This window comes from Sabethes cyaneus, chromosome 3, assembly GCF_943734655.1.
Source record: "Sabethes cyaneus chromosome 3, idSabCyanKW18_F2, whole genome shotgun sequence".
NCBI lineage: Eukaryota > Metazoa > Arthropoda > Insecta > Diptera > Culicidae > Sabethes > Sabethes cyaneus.
Window position 1 is genome coordinate 147,890,819 of NC_071355.1, and position 20,953 is coordinate 147,911,771.

Sequence of the window (20,953 nt, forward strand, 5' to 3'; positions counted from 1 at the left end):
TACATTCAAAAGAAGCTGGAGTGTTAATTTTCATGGAAAAATATTTATCTGAAGAACCGCCAGGTATAAAGTAGTCCAATTTCGCTTTTTTTTCTCATTTCGCTTTTTCGTTTCTCATGCCTAACGCACTACCCAAATATTTTTTTCAAATCAAATATATCATAAAATTGAAATATTGCATGTAAACTATTCATAGAAAAAATTTGAGGTCGTACATTATGTTCCAGATGCTTTTTTTATCAAAATAAAAAGGGAATATTCGCACCATATTTTTCGGAATTCTTGTTTTTGAAAGATAACTTTTAAACGCATGGTCAAAATGTTGTAATATTAATATCAAAATGTCAGGAATTCTGTTCTGAACATATTTTTCAAATTGTCAATTTAAGACAAATTTCGTATGTGGCTCTGGAGCTTCAAAAGCGAAGGACGTGTACAGACGGTCTTACCCGGTAGAGGGTTAAAGAAGCCATCCAGCGGCTGCAAAGCAACAAATTATCAGGAAAGGATGGCAGGATGGAGCGGAATTTGTTGAAATAGGCCCGGACGAGTTAAGCAGCTGTTTGCATCAATTGATTGCCAAGATTGGGGATAGGGAACGACTACCGCAAGAAAAGACGAAGTTATTTGCCCTACGTACAAGAAAAGCGATAAGCTGGACTGTGAGAACTATCGAGCGATCACTATGCTGAACACCACCTACAAAGTGCTTTCCCAAGTCATTTTATATCGACAATAGCCAACAGATTCGTGGGAAGTTATCAGCCCGGCTCCTTGTAAGGTCGGTCTACAACGGACCAAATCTTCACCCAACGGTAAATCCTCCAGAAGTGCCACGAATTCCGAGTCCCCAAGCATCACCTATTCAGTGATTTCAAAGCCGAATTGGTATATGATAGTGTAAACCGACAAAAGCTATGGACGAGCTACGATGGATGGGATCCAGTGCTGTGTGCGAATCTCGGGTGGATTGTGGGACTCATTCGAATCTCGCAGGAAACCTCGATAAGGGGGTGATTTTTCCTATCTGCTATTCAACGTTGCGCTTGACGGCGGAACGGAGATCGAAATGCGGGACACGATTTTCAATAAATTCACTCAATTTATCTGCTTTTCCGACAACGTGGATGCTGTCCACAGAACATTTGAAGTGATGGAATATCAGTACACCAGACTAAAATGCGAAGCAGAAAGATTGGGTTGAAGATAAATACGTCTGAAACGAAGTATATGCTGGAGGGCGGGAACGAGCGTGACTGGGCCCGCTTAGGCAGTACCGTGGTAATCTACAGAGATCAGTTTGAGATAGTTGACGAGTTCCTATATGTTGGAACACATTGTGCACATTGCTAGAAGAGGACCTACGAGTACTCGGAGTTTTCGAACCGCGGGTAATCTCTGGTGGCGTACAAGAAAACGGTGTATGGAGGCAAAGAATGACCCAGGAACTCGCGCGTCTCTACGGCGAACCCAATATTCAGAAAGTGGCTAAAGCTGGACGGATACGTTGGGCAGGGCATGTTGCTACAATGCCGGACAACTAGCCTGCAAAAATGGTTTTGCATTGAATCCGGAAGGAACATCACGAAGAGGGGCACAGCGAGTGAGGTGGCAAGACCAGGTGCAGTGAGATCTGACGAGCACTGAGTTCGAGTGCCCGCGGAACTGTAAGCAAGTAATTAAGTACCTAATTATGCCATGTTTCTCAATTAGACGAGGTCTTTGCACCCATCAAGTTTCATTTGATTCCGAAAGGGTCATGCCAACCTCTGGTCAAGTTAGCGTGAAATCCGTCTATACTATTGTGCAACCAAATGACAAAGTTACACAATCATCTGGGTGAATATCTACATTTGAATGCAGCTTTTTCCAGGAACTGTTTACCAACTATTTCCTGTTGCCAGTAGGTGTGAATCAATTTCAGCATCGTTAGAAACATTATGTTTATATTGCGCGGTTCGTTTTTCTTCAGATACCTAATTCGCATACATTATTTTTAAGTTCGAACATTAAACGTGCCTCACGTACATAAAACATTGTTATTCGCACAGATAAAATCCCCACTGAGTGCTGTCGTGATTTGAAGAGATAGTAGCGTTTGTGTCCATGGCGATTGGATAATTGAGCATAAAAAAATTGATTACACTGCTAGCTGACCTGGCATGAGTTTTGCCACCGAATCGAGAAAAAAAAGCAACAACGTATATATGCATATCGCAGCCGAAATCAGCACCACCGGCTGTTCAGCATACTGATACACCCCTCAGCCATGCATCATCATTTGTAGCACAGCAGCAATACACAGTCACTCATCGGCAAGCACAACGCTGCGCACCGCAACCAGAAGCTTTTGTTGCTGCCTCGCCAACAATTATGACAGAGCGGAGATCGTTCGAAGCGATCAATTATCGCAATTACGATTATTTAACAATTAAATTATTTCACCGGGAATCCTCGCTCATAGTCACAGACCGTCGTTGCCGGGTGCTGGTGACTACCGGGAGTACAACCGGTGTCTTCACCTTCACTCCACGTTAAAAGCTCGGATGAAGGATTTTGCGAACTCGAGGATTGCCGAAAATGACTCGGTGCGTAATACACTTAGAGGAAACCAGCTAAATGGTAAATAATATAGTAGTACAGGAATTCGTAATTGAAAAATTTGAAAAATTTTACACAGGAACTGGTTTTTCTAGCGCAAAGAAAGATGGCAAGTCTCATGCAGATCTGCTCCATGCCATCGTAAGTAAACAACGATCATTACTCGCCGAGTATCAATGTTTGCTCCTCAGCGTTCAAATATGCAAATAGTAAAATTCCAAGCAGCCTTTCAGTGACGGTAAACAACCGGTGCTAAACTGGACCAAGGTTAATGCTATGCGCGCGTGTGTTTGCGTGTTTGGGTAACGCACGCTACGACCGAAGCAGGACTTACCGGAAAGCGCTCGTGGTTATAGTTCCGCTCCGAGCAAAGGTTGTAGATCTTATAGCATCCAGCATGATTCTTCTCTAGCATCTTTTGCACGTCCTCGATCTTATTACGGTACAGTGATTCCAGCTGCTCAGCCGGGTAACCCATGGCGATGATTCGATCATTAATATCTGAAAATATGGAGCGCACAGAAAAAAAAAAACAGAAGGTTAGTTCATATTCATTACCATTTTAATTCCTAGCGAGGAAAGATATCGTTCAAGTTTCGTGAGATCCTAATCATAGATACTAAATTTAAATAATTAAATCCAAACGAAGGCAATCTGACTGGTAATTGTGGATTCACGTACTGTAGCGCTGGCGCCGGTAAAGCAACAATCCAAAACAGGTGAGAGCATTTAGATTCGCTACGGCGGCGGCACCATCCACCATGGAATAGGATCGACGACGACGAAAATGCTAAGGGAATCGTGCGTTTAATGCAAATGCGCACTATGAATAACAAATTACGATCCCTTCGGCCGGCTACACGAGCACTACACCAGAGCGACGGTCTCGAAGTTTAATGAGTTGGCTAATCAAGCGAGATCGGGTTAGGGTTTTATATTTTGTAATAAAACAGCCCACGTATAAAAATCGATCGAAAACATCATAGTGATCGGAGGTTCGCAAAGCGAAATTTCATCAAATATTCAGTTCAGTTCCATATAAATTGAGCATTATTATGTACGTGTGCGTGACGTCGCTAAGTGATCGTCTGTTTCTGGGAGATGGTCTGGTCAAACTCATAAGTAAAGTTTAAACCAAATCAGAAACGTTTGCTTTAGATTCTAGCTTTGTTAGGGAGATTTCGTGTGGAATGGCTCTATCCGGTTCCATGGAACATTTCGGTATGTATTGAGTTGTGTCAAAAAAATTTGACATTGAAAAAGTATACAAAATACAATAAAACAAATTGACTGTCTGAGCCGAAGAAAAAATCGCTTGGAACTGATAACAAGTCGTACCCAACTTGAGAGCCCTATTGACAGCAATCGGAATTATAAATTTCACCACGCTGCATTGCTAATGAAATAGCAACACAAAGATGTGTGATTGGCACAAGCATAAAGATATTCGCAAAAATAACGTAAACGCTATCTTTTTATTGCACATCAGCTTTTGCACATTTTACGTCACTCACGCAAATCTTCTGTTTACCAAAACAGAACGACAAATGAACACATTCGCCAAACAGTGAACCCGGTGGCAGGAGTGTAGCAAGGGGTGGACATTTGGATAATCGGAAAACTCTTAGATAATGCAAAGTTTGGTACACGATCAGCTTCACAATTTGACAGAGGTTCGCCCTTTATTTGCAGCCCTACCTACGCAACCTTACGCAACCTTACATTGTTGTGAGGTCCAACCAAGGCTGTACCAGATAACCATAACCAACACAACCATCACCGCGGCCGGTGGCGGCACCAGCAGCAGCAGCGGCGCGATCATTTCACTGATTGACACACATCTGTCTGCAGCCGGTTAGCGGTGGGTGCGTCCGGGTCAACGACTTGGTGAAGTGAAAGATTTTTTTTCTTAAATTATCGTTCAACGAATATACTGTATGTACACATTTGGATCATCAACAACGGCACCGACACAGTCGAACTTGAGGTTGTGGATCAACGAGTTAAGGAGACACGAATCAGCAGAAAGGTCTCAGCAGAGCTGGTTGTACGAATCGCACATGCAATCACAACGTTGTCGGCACTTTATTTTCATTGTGCATGATAATTTCAACCCCGAACCAAGCGAGCCGGCTAGGATATTGTTTGTATATTTGATGAGGCATTCGTTTACATAGAAAGTTAAGTTTATAATGAAGTAATTGCTTCAATGGCTAATATATGTAGATACAAAGACGTTCATCTTTGGGTCTTTTGATAGATAGGTATAGCAATCGTTGTAAATAATTATCATTTATCTTGTTAAGTTAGGTTTGGTTTTAGGAGGAGGAAGACGCTTCAAAAATCTTAGAACAAAATTTAGAGAATGACTTTCAAGTGTCGTTGTCGTCAACAGCATAGATCCGTGGCTCGTGCTTTTCAAGCAGTCGTCTCTTTTCAACTCGATTTTGGACCACTCGTCACCAATTTCCCAAGCGTGTCAGATATCGCAAATCACTTTCGACTTAGTCGAACCATCTTGCACGATGAGCCCCTCCATTCCTAGTACCGGTGGAGTTGTTGAAGAGTATCGTTTTTATCACACTGTACAGTGGTCCAAATAGCGGATTATCCAAATGCTAATTTTACGCATGTAGTGTCTTTAGGAACATTTCTTGGTATAACAAGCTCCTTCTTATGACAGAAACTTTTGGGTGATTAATTCTCTTAAAAGTGAGATACGAAATTTATTTTCTCGTATATTTGAGATACAGGTTTGGTACTTTCGGCAAAGATTCATCGTATTAATTAGTAAATATCAATGCAAACAACTTTGTCAAAGACACCATACTTGCATCTCTTCAAGGAAACTATCTATGAAGCGTTATTCGTGGACAAGACCCTTTAAGTCAGTTTTTATACCCTGACTTATTCTGGTCAACTTTTACATGTTCATAGTATTCTAGAAAGTTGATTATCTTGCTAAAATCAACGTTTTTGTAGAACATTATTATACGTTATTTTCTAAAGTTTCGGAGATTTTGAGCTTTTTTGGTGAAAAATAGTACTTTTTTGAGCTCCAAACCTCTACCTAGCGCCTCTACGTGGCCTTACCCGGTAATGCTCTATTGAGTAGCCAAGTTAGAAGATGCGATAATGGGTGGTTCCCGGCTGCCTGATCTCAAAACGGCGGGTTTGGATGACGGGTGAGCCACACGACCTTGTTAGCAGGTAAATTTAACATACGTTATTTTAATTATTTGTTTCGTTTTAGCTCATTAAGCAAGCACCTCCTACTCTACAGTCAAAACTCGGGCCGAAGAAAGTTTAAAGTTTAATGCTCATGAATACCAGAAGAAAGAATTAAATTAATAATGAAAGCACTCATGTAAACTCAAATGATGCATCTCTATTCCATTTAAAGGACTGCTGGTCAGATTGTTCTACTTTAATATAATGTATATTCATATAACACATATTTTATTACATTACCATATGCCATCATTATCGTCAAGGGGAAGGAGCTACCCTGTAGAGATGGTCGGGTAGCGGAAAATTTACCCGAAACCCGCACCCGTACCCGTACCCGCCGGGTACGGGTCGGGTTCGGGTATTGAAAAAAAATAATTTGCGGGTTCGGGTCGGGTACGGGTTTGGTTTTGAAACCGGGTACGGGTCGGGTCGGGTCTATTGACCTCGTTTAACACTAAAGATTGTCGGGTATCCGGACCCGTACCCGTGCCCGACGGGTTGCGGTCGGGTTCGGGTATCAAAAAAAATAAACTTGCGGGTTCGGGTCGGGCACGGGTTTTTATTTTTTTTCCTAATCGGGTACGGGTCGGGTTCGGGTATTCAAATTTTCATACCCGACCATCTCTACTACCCTGATGCTCCGAATGAATCGAAGACTAGATGAGGAATGTGGTAACCAGCCCAAGTCGTATAAGGTCGGAGAGTATTTTGACGCGCCCTAATCCCGTTCCGGAACCAGAACAGAGCCAAATCGAAGCGGAATAAAGTCGGACCAACGAAGTTCGTTCCGATTTTTAACCGTACCGGATCGGAAACCGAATTGGATTTCGTTCCGATGTCGAACGCTAATTCATACGCCTCCGCCACTCTTCGCTTTCAGTTTGTATTCCACCAAATATTGTCCGCAGCACCTTTCGCTTGAACACGGCGCGTAGCCTAAAATTAAAAAAGAAGAAAACTTATCCAATTTAATTCTACTATGAATATTTTATTCACGACAGATACGTATTTCGCCTACGACTTACGAAAACAGACACTGAGGAAGCCTGCAAGTCGTAGGCGAAATACGTATCTGTCGTGAATAAAATATACATAGTAGCATTAAATTGGATAAGTTTTCTTCTTTTTTAATTTTGGGCTTCGTATTCTACTATGACGCTCCAAAAACTTTAGACGGCGCGTAGGTTTTCCGTAAGCAGCATTACAACTTCAAGTCCGTAAAGATCTGCCGACCCAATAAGGGTTTTGTACATTGTCCGCTTCGCACGGCAGCGATTGCTTCACTACGTAAGGATCGTAGTGGTTTGCGAAGGCAAAGAAAGCCCTATTACCCACTTAAATGTGCCGCTGCATATCCTTACTAGTGTTGCTGTCCGCGGACACTAGCGATCCCAAGCGAATTACATAAACTTGCTGCTGTTGAAACGCTGGAAGCCAGCCATGTCAAACAGTTATAACCAATCTCGGACAAAAGTTGCTTGAATTGACAAGAGTCCAGCACGAATTCTATAACTGGCTTGAGTTGAATCATATTTGACCAACCGTGAACTAATTGAAGATATAGTGGAAAACAATCAAGCCCTATTAATGCTAAGTCGGGTGTCCCCCAAGGTTCTCATTTAGGACCTCTACTCTTTATTCTGTTATGTAAACGACTTATCTCATTCTTAATTAGCTCAAAATCATAATTTGCAAGTTCCTTCGAAATCCGTTTCATGCTTGGATCGGAAAAGAAACATATCCGGGAAATTAAAGCCATACCGGAATAACTCCGGGACTATGTAACATATGACCATGACCATTAAACCCTCCCAGTTAGCTCCGGGGAGTGGTGCTGGCCTAACAAACCAGTCGTCGTATGTTCGAATCTCGATTGGGCGTTGCCGCTACAGAGTTACTACTTTGCTCTGTTTTGAAAGCATGTATTCTGTATATAGTAAAAAATAGAAAACTCCATGGAATACGATGAAGCTAGAATTTTTGAGATCAAGTTGTATTCATTAATAGAAAAATAGAAATTTAATTTTCAGTTCGAATAAAAATATTTGGCAGCACTGGTGCAGAAAAATACTATTTTCCTCGACTTACTTGGTCAATTTTCTTTGAAAAAACCCGATTTAATCCACCTATTGGTGAAAGGAACCTTTGTTATACCATCTCATTTGTCATTTGAGTTAGAATTCGACACGCCTTCGAAACATAATTCAACTTTTATAACACTATGGTAGTTATCATCAATACATATGCATGTCTATGTAATATACTGATAAATTTGTATAATATTTCGAAGGTATCAAAAAATGTTTTCCTTTTATTTGTAATTTGTTATTTTGAGTTGATAGCGGGGTCGCATTCTGGGATTTGGTTTGGGATTTAGAAATTGGCCTTTTTCCTAGATGTATTCGGAACGTTCCTAGAACGTGTCCGGCTGTGGCCAATGTAATCCTGGACACTTTATATGACGACAAATGAACTACTTTTCCAATTTTGAGTACTTAAAGATGTCACATGTTGTATTTTAGTTCAATTCAGAAACTGATCCCCGATCCGGAACATTCCCGGACGTGTTCAGATGTGTCCGATGATATCTTGAACATTTTATACGACTACATTTTATACATTTTATACGTCTAGTTTTGCAATTTCGAGTACTTGGAGGTGTCGCACGACGGCATTGTTATGATTCAAGGTGCTTCTATGTTCAATGTTTATATATTCCGGAACTTTGAGAACAAATATAACATTACTGTTTGAAATATTGAAAGAATGAACAATTTAAAGGTGATTCCCAGGTTTACCTCAAAAGTGGTGAAAACTCACATGGGACTGTTATGCGTTTATGGGTAGTAGCAAAGCAAAGCCTAGGTGCTACATTCCGTTACTGAAACTTGACCTTCTGTTTTTATACGACAGACTTCGCAGCCAGCTGTTAGAGTACAGGACAATTGCAGGGCCAGTTGCTAGTTGCTACGATCCTATTGACTCCAACAGCCTCTCCCAGCCGAGATTCGAACATACGACGACTCATCCTCGTCATATCTCGAAGCCAACTGAGAGGCTTTTATGGGTAGTAATGGTAGTTATCATCAACACATATGCATGTGTATGTAATATACTGATAAATTTGTAGAATATTTGAAATCAATCAAAAAATCGTGTGCAAAGTTTTTGGGCAGGATGAATATTTAAGGGGGGACCCTCACTGGAAAGTCGAAAAACTTGTTTGTAATGCATGTTTAGGAGCCTTTTACCTTCAGAAATGTAGAACCCAAAGTATTTTTCGGTACGTGGTCTCGTTGAGACCAATAAATAAAATTGTATTGCAATAAAATTGTGGGATCGCTTGAAGGGAAGTTCAGTGCTGTACAATAGTTTAAACGCGCTCTCCTCGAAACTATGTGTTTTCATCGACGGTGCGTGTTTCTCAGTATCTAGAGGATCGTTTTGGCTGATTTTTTTTGACGTGTAAAAATTAATTATCTAAATTGTGACGTAGCCGGTTTTCGATATCTCAATTTTTCAATTTTCGCTGCATTTTTAAAAAATCGTTACACTTCGCAATCAGTAAGAGGTAGATAGTTACTATGTACAACAAAGTTGCTTATTTTACTGTGTTCTACAACTTTTGTGGAGACACTGTACTTTTTTGGACGCATTTAAAAAAACAGAAATTTATAACATAATAGGTTGATTTACGGTCACCCTAATAGTGTAGAAAGTTGCGCCATATTTTTTAAATAATCTCTTCCAAAGATACACCACCCCGAAAATTAAGCATTTTTGCGCTAGAGCACATGACCGCGTTTTTTTCTATTTGGTTCATCAGTAAAATTTGCTTAAATAATTTCATCAATGTTTTTCAATCAACTTTTGACTGGTAAGGCCAATTCTAATAAGATTTAGCAGATATGTTAACAACGTTAAGGCCTCTCGTTTGATACTAAGATAATTGAAATCTGATTGATTGGGGTAGTTGATCCAATAGTTGTGGTAGTACCAGCAGTTGCGCTAATATTCATTTTTAATGCATATTTTCGTCACCGTAGCATTTTAGATAAAACAATTACGTTCACAATATAAAACAGGTTCTTAGAAGTATTGGTAGTTAGACTACACCATTTAAAATTAAAGCATTATTTGCTAAAATGCCAATTTTCCAAAATCTAACCCAACTATACGCGCTGTTGGAGCGCGCAACTATAGGCGCTCATTTCTATAGTTTTGCTACGATGTTTTTTCACTTAGCAACCTAGCAATGTATATGGAATAACACAATTAAAGGAACACCAAACTTAATTAAGGAAACATTAGCGCAACTGTACGTATTCACTTTTACTTTATAATGCTTCTGGTACAACGAAAGCAATTGTCTTGCCTTGTGACAAATAACTGCTGTACACGACTGCTCATAACTTTCAAATTAAACATCCAAACAAAAAACAAATCAATAGTGATCTATGAGGCTATATTACCTACCAAATGAGACTAATAGCGTATAAATCGGTTTGGCTATCTCTGAGAAACGTTCGACTAATTGACACCTTGAAAAAGCACATTTTTAAGCATAACTTTTGATTCGTTTGATTGTTTTCGATAAAACTCTCCCAAAAAGTTTGCAGTAGCAAGAGCCTTCATTTGATACTAAAATTGTTCGAATCGGTTGAGCGGTTCCGGAGAAAAGCATGTCACGTAATTTTTACATTTTTGCTTATAACTTTTAAACAAAATGTCGGACCGCAAAACAATTCAATAGTGATCTACAAGGTGATAACACCTTTCAAATAAGCGTAATAGCAAACGAATCGGTTCAGCCATCTCCGAGAAACAGAATACTAAAGTCAAGCGTCACATACACACATACACACACACACACACACACACACACACACACACACACACACACACACACACACACACACACACACACACACACACACACACACACACACACACACACACACACACACACACACACACACAAATCAACTTCGTGTTTTTCGACCAATTTTAAACCTTTGTTATAGTATAACAAAGGTAAAAACCCGATTTAATCCACCTAGTGGTGAAAGGAACCTTTGTTATACGGTCTTACTTGCTATTTGAGATAAAAATCGACACGTCTTCGGAACATAATTCATCTATTGGTTATCGTTGCGTAGTGCGTTGGTTTACATAAAATTTTTGAAAATTGAAAAAGTTTACAAAATTTGAACAAAATAGGAACACTTTTAAATTTTGATAGATCCTTTTTTCATGAAATTGCTGAGTAAGGATAAGTAAGTTGTTATTAATCTGAGTAAGTGCAAATAAAAGTAAGTTGTAAGAGGAAATCTTATCCTTTAGCATATACATAGTCTAGTAAAGGTCTAGTTTATAGGTTTTTGAACTATGCATAGTTTCCTGTAATGCCATTCTATTTGAATCACATCAATAGAGTTTTCTTGAATAATCTTCATCAATTTTTATTAACTCACGCTGTTGTATTTTATACAACACGTGCAGGTTTTTTAACGCCATATTGTTATAAAGTTACAAATCGTTGTTTAACTAACGTATATTCTTCAACAAACTTATTGTGAGCAAAATATCATAATTATTCAATGCATTAATAATTTAAATTGTTGGGAAAATTTATGCAGAAAAACTATCAGCAAATGTAAAATGTTTAAAATGTATCCGTCTGCTGGTAGTCGAGTAATTAGAAGTCAAAATTAGGGTATTCTTTATAATCAAAGTTCTACAGTTCCTAAACAAGCAAACATACAGGTATACTATTTTCAGCAAAGTTGTGTATTTTTACTATTTGTATAATTTTGTAGTACATGAAAAAGTCATACAACAATTACAAAAAGAGCAAAAATAGAAAAACTGATTTTACAAATTCATAAATAATAAATAAGATATTTCTATCTTCGCTAAAGAGATAGAAGGTTACTGTCTTTAGCAAAATTTCTTGTAATAATATGCTCTATAACTTTGCAGAATACATCAATGTGTTATATTGACACTGAAGAAAAATATTTTTTTTATTTTACTTTTAGGGGGATTAATAAAAATTTAAATTCCACCAGACGAAAAAGCTTTCAATTTCAAGAAACTCTTCCAAAGGTTCGATAAACCTAAAACCAAGTTTTCCCAGTCAAAACTCTAGTGCACACGTTTTCTTTGGTTTGAGGCTATTGTGCGCGCGAGTAACTGTGTTACAAAAGTTGGCGCGAGTGTTCGACGGTTAATATATTTTAACCGGTAAAACCAATTCTTATGAAATTTTGCATATATATTCGTAGTGTCAAAACCTCTCGTTTCATATTAAAATAATTGAAATTAGGTAAATTATCTTGGTTAAAATCATTATAAACTATTGTTAATTTTGGTGGGGTGTATACGGTTGCTCATAACTTTCAAATTAAACGTCCAATCAAAAAACCATTCAATAGTGATCTATTAGGATATATTATCTTTCGAATGAGACTAATAGCGCATAAATCGGTTTGGCCATCTCTAAGAAACAGGCGATAATTATTACCTTGTCAAAACAGGTTTTTTAAGGCTAACTTTTAAACTACTTGTTTGTTTTCAATTAAAAATTCCTGAACAATTTACGTTTAATAAGAGCTTTCATTTGATACTAAGATCGATGAAATCGGTCATGTAGTTTCGAAGAAACCCGTGTCACGTATTTTTCACATTTTTGCTTATAACTTTTAAACGAAACGTCGTATCACGAAGCAACTCAATAGTGATCTACTAGACAATAACACCTTTCAAACAAAAGTAATAGCGAACCATTCGGTTCAGCCATCTCTGAGAAACAGGCGATAGAAAAAATCATTACATACATACACACACACACACACACACACACACAGACATTGCTCAAATCGTCGAACCCTATCGATTGGTATATGTGACTTGGCCCTCCGGGCCTCGGATCAATTTCGTGTTTTTCGACCAATTTTTAAACCTTTGTTATAGTATAACAAAGGTAAAAAGCAAAAGATAATAAACTAATTTGACAAAAATACGGCTTTTTCTTATAAAAGGGGAAGTTTCCGTAAAGGCAGGGGAGTTCAATCGACACTAAACTTGGGATTTTGGCCTTTTGGCCCAAAACAAACAATCTCATCGAAAAAATCCGAGAAGGTCCATTACACAAGTCTCGGACACTTGACATGGAATGACCCATATGATGATAATGATGATGATGATGATGATGATAATGATGATGAGAGGAATAATGATAGATGTAAATGTGTTTTGCCCTGGACATTTTGTACCACTTGAGTTGTAAAATGTGAAGAAGTAGAGATCTCGTCAGCCCCGCCTAACACCGGTTGTCCTCAACCGCGCACCCACCATCAATTTTCCAACATAAACAACCACAAAAATGAACCTATAGAAAGGCAGTTCTTGGACCATCAGCAGTTATCAACCTATCAGGGCTATCAGGACCCATGGAACAAATTTCATCTTTCATCCCCCTGGCATTTATGCACTGTCCCAAGATAGGTCTACAAAGTAAATTGAGCGCAGCACGATCTGAGCGTTCGCGGTATTCGACAGAAGCTTTAAACCACAGAGTCGCATCCGCCACTCACCCCTCGAGGCCAAAGAGCTAGTGCGCAGTACGTGTGACTATCACTCTTGACTTGAATGCAAATTATAATTATCAATGAACTGTTATTAAGTGTCTTAGAATAAATCTTCACTTCCATATCACATAATTGATACATACATAGATTCTAAATTCATTCATCTCTGTTCATTCATTGTTTTAATATTCGCTCTATTTTCCTCAAGTTCTCAATTCGAGAGTTCTGCATAAAACAAATTGCAAAGATTTTTTTAATTGATTCTTATGGGTTTTTGTCCACGTGAACCAATAAACGTTAAAGTGATTTTAAAGGTATCTACACAAAAACTACTTTGGCAAAATGATAGCTACTTTACGGCTAACCCTCTTATAGTGCTGACAATGCTTATTTGTAGCTCATTATCAACAAGAATTTGAATAGAATTTTGGATGCCTTGCATTCAAAAAGCTAATAAACAGCAACGTGCAGTATAAAATGCCAAATATGCCAATAACCGGTTGATTTACTGTTTATGTTAATGCTTATTGGTTACCTGGAGAGTTTACTGCTCTTTATGAAAACTTGAGACTTGAGTCTAGCATTTTCTTACGTAATATATATGATAGAGAAATCAAAAAGAAACAATTTCCTAAAACATTTACGACAACAATTTACAAGAATATCCACTGTGAGGTTTGATTACTGCATAAATTTTGAAAAGAGCAAAAGGCGTATTTGATAGCCTCTGTTTATGTTTTGATGCTAATTGCTGCCGTTGCTGGTACGAAAAAAAAACAAGACTTACCCAGTTTATCGTCAGTCGTTTTTTTATTTTCGGTGGAAACTGGTTCGGTATCATAAATAAGTGTCTCGCGTTTGGTGTAGCAGCAAGAAAAACGATTGCAAGCTATCAACTCGTGACATCGTTGATATTTTTATCATTTCGATTACGATCCGGGTTTTTGATTGTTTCGGACGACCACATCGGACGCACCGAGAACTTGTAATTCACTCGACACGCCGATGTTAAGGTTCAAACACGCGTCATTGATTTTTGGGATTTCAATAACAGTTTTTATCTTCGATGTTCACAAATGTTTGTGATTGTGTTCTGACAGACACAAAAAATTAAATTTGCTCGGTTCAATGGGCGTAATTATTATTTTGAGCATAAAAACTGTTTTTGGAATGCGAAAATCAATGACACGTTTTTGAACCTTAATAGAAGATGAAATAACCATCATTTAACGGGAAACTAGCAGTCATTAACTTTTCGTCGGAAAGCTCAATTTCAGAAGCAGTTTTTGGGCCCAAAAGCGGGATTCTGTTTACAAAAATGTAAATACTGCATTCTTTTTGCCAATCCAAAAACACCAAATATATTTTCATGAACAGAATTTTTGTTTCAAACAAAAAAAACTGCTTTTGAAATTGGCAGAATCGATGACGACTAATTTCACCTTAAGTTTCTTCAAACATCATCTATCATATTCAGGAACATTTGAAAACCTTTCGCATTTCATTTAATTTACTAGAATTTGTTATTTGCAAACAGTTGAAAATTTTGTAAGTTTGTTTTTAGTTTCATAACAAATGATTCTATTAATATTACGCTCCAAAAAATTAAAAAAGTTTAATTGGATGTTTTCGCAAATAAAAATTGGCGACTCTGAATGTTTCAACTTTTTCCGTTTAAAAATACATCGGCTCTACCTGTGGAGAAAATGTCATAAAATTCCAAGACCTTTCGACCCAAGCCTCCAGCAGTCGGCGCCTTCTGTCAAGGCGATCACGGCAAGGCTGTCGTCGTGATGTTTTGTACCAAACAACGCCCTTCTGTCAAAGCCAATAAGGCACAAAGAAGCAGGTTTTTTATGGGCAGGCAAAGGCAAAAAGGTGAAACCAAACGGACGGCCGACCGAATAGTTTGCCAGCTTCGGAGCCACTCTGAACTAACATGCTTTAATCTTCTATTGAAATTAATACAAAATTATGTGAGATGCTCTGGTTCAGCAGATGTAGTGAGTGAGACGAGAGTAGGCGTCTATGTAAATAACAATAAAACTGATATCAACAGAGCCTGGAGCGACATTATCATTCTGCTATTCGGTCCTCTCATTTCGTTCCGCGTCCTTCAACTCATTTATTACCAATGAGATAATAATTGTACACAGAGATCGCTGCTATCGCTTACAGCATCGTGGCTGTTTCGAGAGACACACACACACTTACTCATACATGCGACTCCAAATAAAGAAGCTGTGGATTATGAATTAGCGTACGGAATAAATTAGCATTCCAATATTAATCATTATCGTCAACCGAGTGGTGCCTATATGTGAACACCCCCAGCTGACAACGAGAAAGCAAGGGACAAAGAATGTCAAGCTAATCTATTATGCACACTAACAGTAATGTTCGATAATTTCGGATGGAACTGTAATTTCGAGCAATATTTAATTTTATTATATCATATATTCCATGCATCTGAAAGCTTGTGACAAATTATGATTGGAAATAAAAGTCAAATTTCGGAAGCATTAATGGCTATTCAAGATGCTTGAATAATTACTACAACCATTCTGTAGATTTTAGATAACCCCGAAATAGACATTTATTCAATGTAGTATATTTCAATGTGCAACACATTGCCTTCAGAAAGTTTTTTATGATCATAATTCGTCGCATCATAAAAACGCGAAACCCGATATCTTTACTGTGATACAGAGGGGATTACAGCTGGCGATTTTTTTTCTTGGTTTACATGAATTTAGAGCTAAAGATATGTTCATCAACTTTGTGTTGGTTGAACCATCTTCTATAAACGTTATTCGACCTTAGCTTGGAATTAAACCTTAGCTTGGGAACAAGTTAGCCAATGTAGTTGCAGCAGTAAACTAGGCAGCTAGAACCATGAATAAGAACACTCAAACAGAAACCTTTTAAGGTTCAAATATGCGTCAGTGTTTTTTGGATTTCAATAGCCATTTTATGCTGAAAATGAAAATATTGTTCGTGAAACAGTTCTCCCTTTATTCTCTCCATCTTCTATCAGAACACAATGAATATATTTTTATGAACTTAACTTTTATTTTGAGCATAAAAACTGCTTTTGCCAACCAAAAAATCAATGACGCGTATTTGAACCTTAAAAGGCTTTTTTACACCATGTAACTCCTGCATAAAAATAACCCTGTTGAACAATGATTGTAAAATTCAGCTAAGACATATGTAGAAGTGACTACACGTTTACTGACACTAGGTCTGGTATTGGAATGCCGGCGAAAATGTCAGCGCCTGTCGATTGCTTAGAGCGGCGGATGGAGGGTAGGAATCTAGGGAGGTGAAACCTATGCCTAAGCTATAACTTCGTTACGCGACGCAATTGCGCAGTGAAAGACATTATGATTAATTGTGTTTTGCGGAGGAATTCGGAGCTGATCATTAGTTATGTTAATTCAACTGAACTCGATTACAAGATCGCCTTGGGAACATGTGAGTTAAGGTTTAAATTGCTGGCTAGTTTTGTTCTATTTTTATCTAAAAGACAGTAATGATAGATTAGCAACAAAACAATTCGTGTCGTAACTATAAAACTAGTTGCAGTATAGTATTTTCAGTTTTCCATGCGTATTTTCTTTCTTGTCTACTCATACGTTAGATATTTTGTCGGATCGATTGGAAAAATACTGATAGATAATTATCATTCCAATTTTAAGTGCCCCTTACCCCTCAAAATCTCAATCAATTTATGCAATACGCCTGAATTGCTGCAATACACTGCTCATACAGATGAAATGAACTCAGCATTGCCAACCTGAAATCAACGATTCGAGCGAATCACTTGCGTTCATGTTCGTGTTTTTCTCTACTTTCCTTTATTCTCAATAATAGTGAATGAAATCAAATGTGAATCATTCATTCATTGATTTTAAAAGCAGGCAGTTTAAAAAACTATGGTTTGAAAACTAAAATATCAGTCGAGTGCAACAAAAATGACTGACAGGCTAGTCGAACAATCATTCAGCAGTGTAATTCATAAATGAATTGTTTTGAGGGGTAGAAAACTGAGATAGAGAAATACTGTCAGCAGCTCAGTAGTATGCCCATGGGCTGACAGATAAAAGAATACTACCGGGGGTAAACCTGTATACGCTGAATGCATCTTATAATTGCCTTCATGTAGGGCTGTTCATTTTTTCGAACACTGGTGTCCCTACTCTATATATAGTCATTCTAATGTTATTATTTGATTATACGGGAGAATATCAATAATGGTTTAGACACATTGACTCGGGTCGCTATCTTGTAGTATACACATTGGCGGAACTAGCGCTCATTTCTAGGGGGGGCTAAATCTCTCCTAGGGAGGGCTTAGCCCCCCCCTAGCCCCTCCCTAGTTCCGCCAATGAGTATACAAGATTTTCACCTGATTGTCTAACGGTCTTAAGTAACTTTAACTCGTTTGGGTTAAAGCCATAATCGTTAGACAGAACTGTAATAAAAACAAATTTAGTCTTAGACTGTAGCCGAACTTCACAACAAATAAAGCTCTAACAAGTCCCCCGGTTGACAGACAAGCGTTCAGTTACCAATTCACTAGCGTGAAAAACGATAATACCCCATCATCTTGCTTCACACCATCGAACGTCACAAACAAGTACAATGTCTAGCCCGCTATTCTGAGGCTTTGATATTGGAATATTGCTTATCAAGGGTAGCACGTGAAAGCCTAATCAGTTTTGTTGGAAAACCATGTTCAAGCATAATCCGCCACAGCTTGTTTCGTTAAACTGAATCGTACACTACCTTGAAGTCTATAAATCAATAGTGAGTCTACAAATTGAATTCCCAGAATTTGTCGCAAAGTGAACATTTGGTCCATCGTGGAGCGTCCTCCTCGAAACCGCACTGGTATTCGCCAACACAGGTTTCCTGCAACGGCCTCAGTCTATGAAACAGGGTGCGGGAGAGAATTTTTTATACGGAATTGCCTCGATATAATTGCTGCATTCGACTCGGTAGCCCTTTTTGTAAATAGGGTATATGAGACCTTCCAACCAGTTCGTAAGTAATTGTTCCTCAGTCCATACCTTCAGTATAACCTGATGGATTACAGTTAAACAGCCGTTCGCTCCCGATTTCCAACAGTTCGGTGGGGATGTCGTCTTTTCCAGCTGCTTTGCCATTTTTCAACCTCGTTCAAAGTTGGAGAATTCACTGCTTGTCCATTATCCTATTTCTGTTGACAGCTTCATCTTGCTCAACATTCAACAGTACATCGAAATGTTGTTTCCAACGCCTGGTCACCATCGATCTTTTGGTAATCAGCTTCCACTCGTTGTCATAGCACATAACAGGAGTTAGCACAGAAATCCGGTTCCTGATTTTGTTGATTGTTTTAAAGGAGCTTCTCGTATCATGACCCTCGAAGTAATCCTCCAACTCCGCAAGAGCGCGATCTCAGTGCTGGCATTTCTTACGACGGGTGAAATCTCTTTTCAGCAACTCTAACATCTCGTTATTTCTCCCTGCTCTGGTGTGTAACGGTTGCAGTCAATATGTGATTTCTGGCTCCATTCTTCTCATCAGTTACCTGTTCACACTCTGCGTCAAACCATTCACTGGAAGTGGCTGCTGCAGTAGTACCCTGCCCTTCTCGCGCTGTAGTACTAATCGTATCGTGGATGTGCTTCCACTGCTCGATCAGGTTCTCTTGAATTTGTTTACTAATCCGCTCATCAGTTTTTCGAGAGTACGCTGTAGCAACTCCTTCCGCTGATAACCGTCGAATGCTCAGTCGTATCTTCCACGTTGGTCTCGATTTGAATACGTTCGACAACCGGGCGCTTACTTACTACGAGACAGTGGTCCGAGTTAACATTTGGACCCAAGAAGGACTGCACGTCTGCGACATCAAAAAAGTGCTGAACATAAATCAGAACCTAGTTGATCTGAGAGCAGGCCTCTACATTAGGGTGTTTCCAGGTGTGTTTCTAAATGCTCCATCGTGCAAAACCGGTACTACTGGCCAGTGACATCAGAGCCGGTAAATCCGACAAGGCCATTACACCATCAACCAGCATCTAAAAGAGTGTTGGGGGGTAACTGACACACACTTTGAATTAGTAACAACAGTGACGACGACATGGAAACGTACTTCGTATGTGACGGATAGAGCGGAAGACACGGAAGCCAGCACGATCGAAGAAAATTCGCCAGGTGCAGTAACACGTGGAAGTACGACATAAGCAAACTTAGTAGTAAAACGATAACAGTATTTAAATCGAAATCAACGAGGAAGATACAATTGAAGATCCTGCGGTTATCGGCGGAGAGAGTTACTGCCGAGTATTAACTGATCAAGAGGTTAGCGCTGCATGAAAAGGCATCTTTACCAGCTGAGAGCCGGGTTTGCTTTTGCCGTATCAAGAATTCCTCTCCATTGCACTCGGGAATGGGCTACTCGTCGCCAATTCGTTACGCGTCTCGACACACGCAAGTCGGTTTCAACCTGGTCGAGCCATCTAGCACGTTAAGCCCCTATATTTCTGGTACCGGTGGGGTTCTTGAAGAGAACAGATTTCACTGCACACTCGTCCGGCATCCTTACGATGTGGCCGGCCCACCGTAATCTCTCAACTTTCACCAGGTGTACGATGGGAATCTCTCCAAGCAGCGCCTATAACTCGTGATTCATACGCCTCCGTCACTCCGTTTGTACTCCGCCAAAAATAGTCTGTAGAGGACTACCGGTCTGATTAGCGTTTCGTACATCGTCAGCTTTGTGAGGCGGCGTGTGCTTCTCGATCGACGCGTCTTGCGGAGGGAAAAGTAGGCTCGATTTCCAGCGTCGTTAGCGTGATTAGATTTCCGCCAACGTCCCTACACATGTGCATGAAAAGGCTTAACCGCAAGAAATGTTAGCACTGGAATCGTGTTTTTGCAAATGCAGAGATTGCTTCACTAGGCACGATACAAGAAGCTTCCATAAAACGATCAACGGAATGAAGAACCGGACCGCACCAACTCCTCCAGAGTCCAGAGAAACCTGAACACCGGGAGTTTGGAGGTGATCAGATGTTGTTGTAATCAACAATTCGATGTGCTGTTGAATGACGGAGTTGTCGATAACAGGAGAGATTGAAGAAAATGGCGGAGATGATGGAGGAGAAATTGAAGCAAGGCGAAAGAAGCAGCTAAAAACAACAACATTCCTGCTGAGCTGTTGAAGTTCGGACGCAAACGGATCTATTGAGTAATCCACTGCGAGTAAATGGCGTACACTGCGAGTATGGCTCAAATGTTTGCTTTGCGACAAGTTCTCGACAAATTGCGAGAATTTAACTTACAAACCCTCCATATATTTATAGATTTCAAGGCAGCGTATGAATACGTAAAGCAAAATAAGTTATGGCGGACTTTGATTGAACACCGTTTTTCAACGAAACTGGTTAGACTCTTGATAATTTAACAATTGGTGGGTTTGATACCGGATTTGTCTATGCCGTTAGATGGTTTGAATAAAAGAACGGACTGCCAAATCT

At 39.2% G+C, this 20,953-nt stretch overlaps 1 protein-coding gene across 6 annotated transcripts in view; it reads right to left on the reverse strand.

The window, feature by feature from the left end:
* LOC128744612 (uncharacterized) overlaps positions 1 to 20,953 on the reverse strand; it is a 115,681-nt gene that overhangs the window by 42,455 nt on the left and 52,273 nt on the right. For all 6 annotated transcript variants that reach the window (XM_053841750.1, XM_053841746.1, XM_053841747.1 and 3 more), the window contains exon 3: positions 2,936 to 3,102. In XM_053841750.1, the coding sequence (XP_053697725.1) occupies positions 2,936 to 3,102 (167 nt within the window). The remainder of the gene's footprint in view (positions 1 to 2,935; positions 3,103 to 20,953) is intronic.